This window comes from Propithecus coquereli, unplaced genomic scaffold, assembly GCF_000956105.1.
Source record: "Propithecus coquereli isolate 6110/MARCELLA unplaced genomic scaffold, Pcoq_1.0 Scaffold158, whole genome shotgun sequence".
NCBI classification, from domain to species: domain Eukaryota; kingdom Metazoa; phylum Chordata; class Mammalia; order Primates; family Indriidae; genus Propithecus; species Propithecus coquereli.
The window spans coordinates 168,188-178,573 of NW_012140302.1; the positions used below are offsets into that span (position 1 = coordinate 168,188).

General features: G+C 35.6%; 1 protein-coding gene across 1 annotated transcript in view; it reads right to left on the reverse strand.

The window, feature by feature from the left end:
* Positions 1-10,386, reverse strand: part of CDC5L (cell division cycle 5-like) — a 78,868-nt gene that overhangs the window by 22,197 nt on the left and 46,285 nt on the right. The window contains exon 11 of the mRNA XM_012640788.1: positions 7,532-7,726. Coding sequence (XP_012496242.1) covers positions 7,532-7,726 — 195 coding nt within the window. The remainder of the gene's footprint in view (positions 1-7,531; positions 7,727-10,386) is intronic.

Here is a 10,386-nt window from a genome sequence, read left to right on the forward strand (position 1 = left end):
ATTGATTATTCCCAAACCACCAGAGATTTTAAAACTTCAAAGTTGTTAGCTTCCATTTAATACCAACCATTTTATTTCATTTAGCTCAACCTTTATAAAAGTTTTCTGGCTCAAATACTGTGCTAAGATTCCATGCAAATATACACATAAGTTGTACAAAAATAAATTTAAGCGCAGGAAAAAATTAATTTAGCCCAAGAACTCTATGAAGTTAATCATTAAACATATAAAGAATAAACAGAATACAGCTTTTAATATTCAAGTTTAGCTATCTTACACTTGCCATTTTATTATTAAAATATGAAGGAAGGTACTTGAACGTTTTGTAAAATGCTCAACCTATGACTACTCAACACACTTTAAGAAAAAAAATACGAAACTATAGTTTCTGGTCTTTTTTAAGCCAATAAATCTCAGGCATAAAATGCACATGCATATATGGGACAGAACTACCTTAAATCAGCCCCAACAACTGCCCCCTCTCCCTGCAACATTCATAGACACACACACAAATAACATTGAAGTGCAAGAGAGTATAAAACCTTATTGTTTTATACTTGAGGTGGTTGTGAGTTAGGCTGATGCCACAGCACTCTAGCCTAGGTGACAGAGTGAGACTCTCTCAAAAAACAAAAACAAAAACAAACAAACGAAAAAAACATTATTGTTTTAAATACAAAGAATCAGGGGGAAAAAAAAAATCAGACTCTGATTTAATCAGATTTGTATTTCTAAGTACTTCAAAAAAAAAAATTAGCATTAGCAACTACCCTGATGGGCAACTATTTTGAACAAAACTATATTAGCTTAAGGAGTTTGTACTGCATCTTATAGCTGATTTACCACAAGTTCTCAAAAAAAATGCTTTTCAAATCTTTATATGTACTTACAGATATACTTTAGAATCTTCTTAAAACATCTAACGAAGTTAGTACTGGAGCTAAGATTACTCTGTTCTAATTAATTACCAGGGAAACCTCTCAAACATGGTTATAATGGAAGTTTAGAAGTCACTACTGTGATTTAAATATGTATTGACAGAAAAGTTCCAATAATTAAAAAGAAAAAAAAAAGAAAATTTCCAATAATCTTAAAAAAATGAAGTCCACTACCACTATCAGGAATTTAAAGTAGACCAACACTTGATACAATTAAAGCTGACTTCATCCAATATGAAAGGGTAAAATCAATTCAAAGCAGATGAATGAGAATATATCTACACATAAATGTGCAGGGAGACCAAACTGACAAACTTCATGCATCATAACTCTATTTTATAATATGATATCTGGAATTTGCTTCAAATAATCGTGGAAAGGGGGATAACAGGTGAAACAAGAGTGGCTATGATTTAATGATTATATCATAGCTGGGTGATGATATATGAGGATTCATTATACTGGTCTACTTTAAGGTATGTTTGAAAATTCCTGTAACAAAAGGTTTTTTAAAAGTCAAATTCAGTACTGTATGTACTCTAAGGCTAATTATTTTCTTAAGACTGTATACCACAGACCATGGAACATCAAGATAATGTAATATAATGGAGACATTAAAATTTACGAGTATGTCACCTATTTCAACACACCAAAACGTACACGTGAAATGTTAAATTAAAATCCAATGATGTGAAATCCATTTACACTAACTAAAATCTGAGTTTTAAGCCTCAGTATAACAATCTCTCCCCTAAAATCAGCCCATGTTTCAAATTTCAGATATTAATCAAAATTTACAGAATATAAAAACTTAGTCACCCTGTTGTTCAAGGTGAAGTTACTTCTTAATACTTCATAGTATCAAATCAAGTATAACTCAATTTAGCTAACGAAGGGTGACGCACACTTGAGGAGACATGGAAGAGAATTGCAATTTACTAAAACTTGCTATTTGCTAGACACATAGTATCTCATTTAATCTTACAATATCTTAAACTCGTACTTCCATTACATAAAAACTATTACCCACCCAAATTTTATAGATAAGGATATATGATACCCAGAGAGGTTAAGTAATTTGCCCTAGGCCACACAGCCACTAAATGATGCTATACAGTTGTGTCCTACTTGAAAGTCCAATGCATTGCCATTTCACTGCTAATAAACCAATGTCCTCCCTGCCTCAGCCCCTGAAATGCAAACATGCCTGAAGACATTCAAGCTGTGGGACTGAATGGCTTAATGTCGCCAGACCCAGACTGCTCCCTTAAAAACAAATTATTTTAGACACACGTAAACAAGACCTTAATGAATGGATCTGCCCATCATTCTTTCCCTGATTTAGACATTTACCTATATGTACCCACTTATAAGAATTTTATTTGATACCTGAGAAAAGATTTTACTTTTCCCAGTTTATTATTTTTACATTCCAAATTCTTTTATTCTTAACAAGCTACAGAGCTATAGGAAAACAAACATCTCTCAGAAAACTTTTATGGGAAAAAAAAGGTGACATTTAGCAGCTTTTTAAGGACAGAATATAACTAGCATTTAATTACTTGGAGATTTCACCAAAGTTAATCTTTGCCAAAGACTTTAAATGAGAGCAAATGATAATGTTTCTCTCCTTTTTAAAATCATATTTACAATATTATACCATTAAATGAAAAGTGCAGTACATGATGATCCCAGTGTAGTTTTACACCTTCCTCCCTCATCCACACATAGAAATAAAAAAAAGCTATATGGGGGAGGGGGCAGGTGGGTTGGGGCATGTGTGTGTTTACACCAAAATGTTTAAGGTGATTATGCCTGGATAGTAGGCTCCTTTTCTTCTTTATTTTTTCTATTTCTTTTAAATCTTCTGTAAAACACAGGTATTATTTTTAGAAAGACGCCTACAAATGTTATTTCTTTAAATGCATAGAAGAGAAACTGTCTAAAAAAGACTGGCGAGAGACCAATGGAAAACTGATGGTCCCCAGGAGATGAATCAGTAGAACCGTAAGTGTTTCCTCGGGTCATTACAAAAGGGAGCTCTATGGGACTTATAAAAGTGTAATTGTTACTTTCAAGCTAAGTTTGTTAAGGTTACTAAGCTTAAGTAATTCCAAAATAAACATATTATCCTTGGGTCTCCAATACTGTCTTCAGTTAAAGTCTGTTACAGTGAGGTTCAGAAACATGAAGAGCATCCCTCACTGAAACACTTTGCTTGGAGAACCAGAATATAACCTTATACCACTGGAAAAACAGGTTTAAGGATACCCCAAATAAGTAGTCAATGGCAGCTCCGCTTCCTAGTCCATCATTCAGCCGTATGATGCTATAATAGTAAAGATGTGGTTCAAGAAACAAAAAGTTTGCAAACAAAAGAGTCCATGAATGACTCTCCTTTAATCTCACTAGCATGAAGTTTTATCAGTGAACCCTCTCTATATTGATAAGACGCAGGTCCAAGTAAGTGATTATTGCCACTTCTATGAGATAGCAGCTATCAGATTGCATCCCTGCAAAAGAAACTAATCAATAAGGCAAAACCTTACTAAAATCCTTTTCAAGGATAGTAATACACTAACAAAGCAATGCAAGAGCACTTTACATCTGTATCCATTAGGAAGTGAAATACATAAAATGCATGAAACAAATTCAGCTCAGGTTGAGGCACAACAGAAGCAACACAGTTGTACCAAGGAGATCTCTGGTATGGCTCTTAGAGTTCTTGCTAGATACAACTATGAAATATTTCAGTGCCTTTAAGGGTCATGGAAAAAGAGTATTCCAAAGTACTAGAAATTCCTCCTGCACCACAAGCCACCTCCCCAACTCCCACTTCCACAAAAGAGAACATAAGCACAAACCTACTGACATACTACAACATACAGCCCTCTACCCAGAACTGCCCACTAATTTAATCCTTACGCTAAGTTTTCACTCTTTAAAGTATTAAGCAAATTTTTTCCTATGTAAAAATATCTGACTTTATAATGAAAATCACTCAGAAAATGGGATACATTGTGCAGCCAATTTCGCTGAAATATAACCTTCAGTTAAGTTAGGGGTCCTCGTAAGAGTTCTACAAATACATTGAGAGGATTTTAAATGTGTTCTCTGTGTTCTTTAAGTTACTTTATTTCCAAGAAGTCAAGGTTACATAATATTTCTTGACTACGGTTGACTGTGCCAGTAAATTACAGAGAGAAGTAGTATTACTTCTGGACCTAGTTTCTACCTCTAAGGAAAGCCTTTCCATTTTTATAGCTAACATGACAAAATCTACTTTTTCAGCCAAACTTCCTCAACACAGCAGTTTAGATACTATTTCAAATACTATTAAATTTAATGGCAGGCCTAAATTCAGACTTCTTATTTCACTTTTGCACCTACTGGAAATTATTTCACTCAAAATAATTATGTCTTCAGATGATTTCCTATTTCCACTTAAAGTAGAAACAAATTAGAACACTTCAAATTCTATTTGCACTTCCTAAATACAGTAATGACTCATTTATCTGGCATCATCAAAAAATGAAGTTCTCCACAGTAAGCCTTTTCCAGATAACTAAAGCCCACAAGAGCAGAGAACTTGTCTGCCTTGTTCCTGCTGTACTCCCAGGACCTAGAACAGTGCCTGGTACATAGAAAATGTTCAGTAGCAGTCACCGAATGTGTGAATAAATAAAAGTACTAAAGCTCTTTTATTTTTAACCATTTGATAAACATTTTCCTACAAGAATTACAGCCATCTCTTGTTTTTAAAAAAGGTATGACACTGAACAGAAATGAAGCTATATTATTAATTTGGGTTATCACTATAAACAGCAATCACTCTACTCTCTACCATACATCCATAATGCCCCCAGATGCTATTAAAATACACAGGGCTTTTTGCCACCCTGTTAAAATGGCCTCAGCATGCTATGTTTTCATAACTTTCTGTTTTCTGATATTAGCTGACATTGCTATGTTTGCTGTTGCTGTCTTATTTTACACACAAATATCTGGCAAGGTTCTAAAGTTAATTCTGCCTCAAAAGCAGAATAAAATACGTGGACTTAGTTACAATTCAGAAGCCTTTTCCACTCATTTCTGAGCGGTAACTACATTCTGATTCTATTTATTTAACAGGCTCCTCAGACACACACATACCCGCCGACCACATTCTACATAAAATCTGAGATGGTTCTATTAGTTTTAAACAAGTGTCTTAAGGATTTTCATTTAAGTGCTAAGTTTCAAATATTAATCATGAGTAAATGGCTTAAAGACTAGCTCCAATATAAACCTCAGGGCATACTTTTTTAATCTATTTAGGAGACACCAGCCACGACAAAGCTGGATTTCATCTTGCTTGATAGGCTGTGATAGGGCCATAATTTAGATTCACTGTTCCAAAGTTCATGGCAGCAAAAATCAAACACACTGGCAGCCATGGTGTACTGTGCTTGTACAGAAAGGCACATCTCCCCGAACCTAAGATGGAAAGGATAATTTCAGTATAACATTTAGTTTATACAATATAACTAGAGTTCCTTCCCCACAACAAACTTTGAATAATGTTTATAATTTAGCAATCAACTGAAATGATGAAAGAATTACCACAATTGAAATAAAATATTTATGTATTTCAAACCAGTAGAACTGTATCTTCAAAAACTAAAATAAGCTAAAAGAAACCTAGTTTTGATTTAGGGATGGATACAAATAAAATGGAGGTTTTGTTTATTTGGGTCTTTGAGATGCTTTTCTTCTTTTTAAAGACTTAATGAACTCCCATTTAAAATAAGCACGGTTTACTAAATTAAAGGACTTGATTAAGTATTCTTTAAAAGTAACTAGCTGGGTAAACAATAAAGTAAGTTATCCAGGAGTCGAGAAGAGAAAAATTACTTCAGACTGTTTTATGAATATTCTTCCAAAATCACCAATCCTTCAACAAAAATAGTTCAACGGAAGATTTCAGTTCCTGGTACTGAAGTGAACAAAGAGAACCACATGTTTTTAATGGTTGCTCATAAACGACCCAAATAAATCTCCACAAAAACAGCAGTAGTTCTTCTGTATTTTTCCCTTCAAAACTCACAAGACCAATTCAAGATAGAAATAAAAATTACTGTACTTTATGGCACTACTCAGTTTGTGACACATTTATTTGCTGTCATGAAAGTTAGAGCCTCAACAAAGTAAATGAGATTTAGGGCAAAACTTTTTTTTAACATTTTAAACAGCACAAAATGTCCTTGCCATTCGCAGCAGAAAGAGTTTACTCTACCTCAAATGAGAAGATTTTCAAACTAAGTGAGAAACTTAAGTATTTATACATAAATGTTACAAGGAAGCTTTCCAAATAGCTTTCCAATCAATTATGATGCTGACCTTAGATCAGAATTACACTGCTAACTACCATTTATAAGAAATGAAGCCTACACAACACAAAATATAACAGAATTTAACCACTGATGTTCTACTTTCCCTGACTTTAACTTTGATTCAAACACAGAGCAACAGCACACCCTGCTGGAAGTCAGTTATACAACTAGAGTAATCGGCAGTACTGGAACTGCTAAGATTTCACCTAAGATGAAGATTTCACCTAAGATTACTTCACAACCAGTAATTTCCCACTACCTAGGAAAAAAAGGGGGGGCTCACAGGCATTAACTATCAGGTGCCTATACATGTGACCTTAAAGGTTAAATTAAGACTGAGAATAACTCAAATTAAAAGATACTGCCTTTTCCTGCTGATTTCCCCAGCCCCACACAGCCCCAACCAACCCAAATGATTTTACTATTTCTGGTCTTAACCCCAAATAAAAATATTTGCAAATCTGCTTTGTGTAAAGAGAAACTGATGATCACATAAAAGAGGAAACTACGGGCATTTTCTGCATATGACTGCCTGAAGTACCGTTTCTCTTCCCCAACCCATCTTGGCCTTAGTCCCCAAGGCCCAGCATTAAGAATCCACAAGGCAGCCTGGTGATCTATGAATCACAATTTACATGCCACTGGCAAAATGCCTGCATAGATTCTAGAATTCAAAATATGCAGACTATATTAACTATATGCCGTGAAACTGCATCTAGTATGTTTCAACATTTTCACAGACATGGAAAATCATGGAAGCCACTGTCTAGGTAATCCAGCTCTGCCTTCTCTAACTCAAACTTACAGGAATCAGAGGATGTACACAACCATATCCAAGTTTTATAAATGTGCTCTTGGCTACAGAAACAACTCCTTGGTACCACTGAGATTCCTCCTTAAGGAAAACAGGCTATTTTAGTATTGATCTACATTGTTCTGAGTGACTAGTGGTGACTTCTTGGTTCCTTGCTCTGAGATTTAAAAGGTTCTGAATGACCTGTGGCCAACGTGCAGGGCACTCTTCAGTCATCAAAGCGAACAACTGCAAAAATCCAATGAACATGGCCAAGGAAGATCAAATACTTCGGTGCAGTTTTCTTCAATACTTGCAAAGGTAACAAACACCTGAAGTCTATTCTTCTGAAGTTGTCTCCAGTGGTATTATGGTTCATTACTGCAATTAAGGTACTTTTAAAATTAGAACTTTAAAAAGATACCAACCTCAAGCCTCTTTTCAAGAGATTCAATTCTGTCCTTTTTGCTAGCTAGATTAGCCCGTGTGTAGCGGCTCTGCCCCGGAAGATACAAAACTTGACTGTAGCATTCTTCCCACACTTGGTTATAAGCTTCACTTGAGAGTTCTCCATGGCTCATTCCTTGTTTTACCACTTCCATCTCCTGCACCAGAACATCTTGGGCCTGTTAAATAATAATTTAATAAGTTTAAGTACTACAGCACTTGCCAGCACCAGGAAGCTTAAAAAGACTAGTGTTTTTCCTTCCTTCCTTGCACCGAAGGCAAAGAGTTTTGGTTGGTTGTTTTTTGGAAAAGTGGGGGAGGGGACAATACCTAATAAAAATGGATTAAAAAGTCTAAAAGTCAAGGTAGACTAATCTTAAAAAGTCAAGAATCCATGTTTCCCCAATAGTATAAACATCCTTTGCTTTCACTAATTATAAGAGCAACTACCACTTCTCAGGTATCTACTATGTGCCAGAAACTAGGTTTAAAAGTTTTACCCACATAATCTCCAAAGATCACAATCATCCTACCAAGTAACCAATATTAACCTTATTTTAAAGTTGATGAAAGTAAGGTTCAGAGAGATTAAACAACTCATTCAAAACCACATCATGGCCAGGCATGGTGACTCACACCTATAATCCCAGAACTTTGGGAGGCTGAGGTGGGAAGATCACTTGAGGCCAGGAGTTTGAGACCAGCCTGGACAACATAGCAAGACCCTGCCTTTACAAAAAAATTTTAAAATTAGCCAGGCACAGTGGCACTTGCCTACAGTCCTAGCTACTCAGGAGGCTGAGGCAGGATTGCATGAGCCCAAGAGTTTGAGGTTACAATAAGCCATGATTATGCCACTGCACTCCAGCTTGGTCAACAGAACGAGACCCTATCTCTAAAATAAATAAATATATCTATTTTTTAAACCCACATTGTTAATAAGCAGATGAAGCAGGATCCAAGCCAAATGGCACCAATGCTTGAGTGTGCTCCTTCCACTCCACCGTTCCACTGACACTCAGGACCTCACAGGACAATGAAGGGGAATCAGGCATCTTTTTTTCACGACTTTCTTCTCATTCTGAAGGAATGTCCCTGACATTGCCAGAGAATGAGACTGGGGCACAAATCAGATAATGACAGACCATAACCCAGCTTTAAGTTCACTACGAAACAACAAATTTAAGATGACAGAATGAGAGGGATGGTTGGGCAGACCTGGGTTCAAATCACAGCTTTACAACTGAAGTAGCTGTCTGAACTTGCTTAACTTTATGATGCTGACCTTAGAACCGATATGTTTGTTATTAGGATTAAGTGAACAATATATGTTAAAAAGCCTAGTCTAATGCCAGACACATAGATCCTATAAGCAAATCTCATGAACTTTTTCCAACCCTCTGCTTCATGGCTCATGAAAAACTGGCAACCACCTTCTTTGCCTTATAGAAGGCTTTCAATCTTCCTAGTAATACTGGAAAATAAACACATATCAAAATATATAAAATCAAGAGAAATGACCATGAAACCAAAAATTTTAACAAAAAAAAATGGAAAATCCTGTCTACAGATGATAAGGAATGGATACTTTAAAACAATACCTCTTAAGGGAAATAATGGTAACAAACCAATTTTGACATGTTTAATGAAACCCTGACACTTTATTAAAAGAGAAATGCAATTTCACTTTGAAACTGTACACAATAAAAATTTACAAGTCTGGCTCTTGCAATCAGTAGGAAAGAATACAGCTAAGGTATCTTTAAACTATCCATAAATAATCTGCTAAATAAATAGCTGTTTTAAATTCTTTTTGGAACAAAGAGGAATATAAACGGATATATAAAGTATGAGAGAATAAACTATTTTGTTTCAAATAATTCCAAAGCCGTACTTTGAATTTATTATTTTCAAAAACTGTATGAGAACTTATCCTCTATAGAACCTCTAAAAGCAACAATGTGATCCTTGTTTCAGGTTTCCATACATATAATAAATTTAGGGAAATTTATTTCCTAAATTCCTTTTTCCCCTCATATTTTCACTCTAAAAAAAGGAAGCTGTGCAAGTATCGATTTCACAGCGTGATTCTCAACCCCAGTTCAATGATTAAATGTGCTCACCACAGAGCAGGCACTCGACGGATGTCAGTTTCCCTATCGCACTTACCAAAAAATGAGTAACTCAGAGTTACTCAGAAATCAGGGAAAAGCAGTTGAAATATAAATCTAAGCCCTCCTTCCTTTCTCTATTTTCTACAAAAGCCTATAATACATATGTACTACTTATGCAATAAGGAAAATAGAAAGTAAAAAACTGCGGAGTGGGGAGAGAGGAAAAGCGCAGAAGAGAAGACAGGAAAGAATCTTGCTTGTTTTCTTCCAAGTGTGCAGCAGCTCATCCCAAATCAATGGGTCTATCAGTGCTGCTCAGGTATGAAGGCTAAAGAAAAAAGGCTTTTAAGAAGCTAATGACTACTCTGCTTCCAACTATGAAATCTACTATATACTTTTTATCACTGTATCACAGCTATTTGCTCTGACAAAGCAGAAAGAATAGAATGCATATGGAGGAAGAGGCAGGACATAGACTTTACATAAGATATTATTTCTTCATGTCCTTATCCAAAAGAGTTGGGGGAAATCATGTGAAGGGAATAAATTTAGTAAAAAACATTTCCTTCCGGCTGGGCGCAGTGGTTCACGCCTGTAATCCTAGCACTCTGGGAGGCCGAGGAGGGTGGATTGTTTGAGCTCAGGAGTTCGAGACCAGCCTGAGCAAGAGCGAGACCCCATCTCCACTAAAATTAGAAAGAAATTAATTGGACAACTAAAAA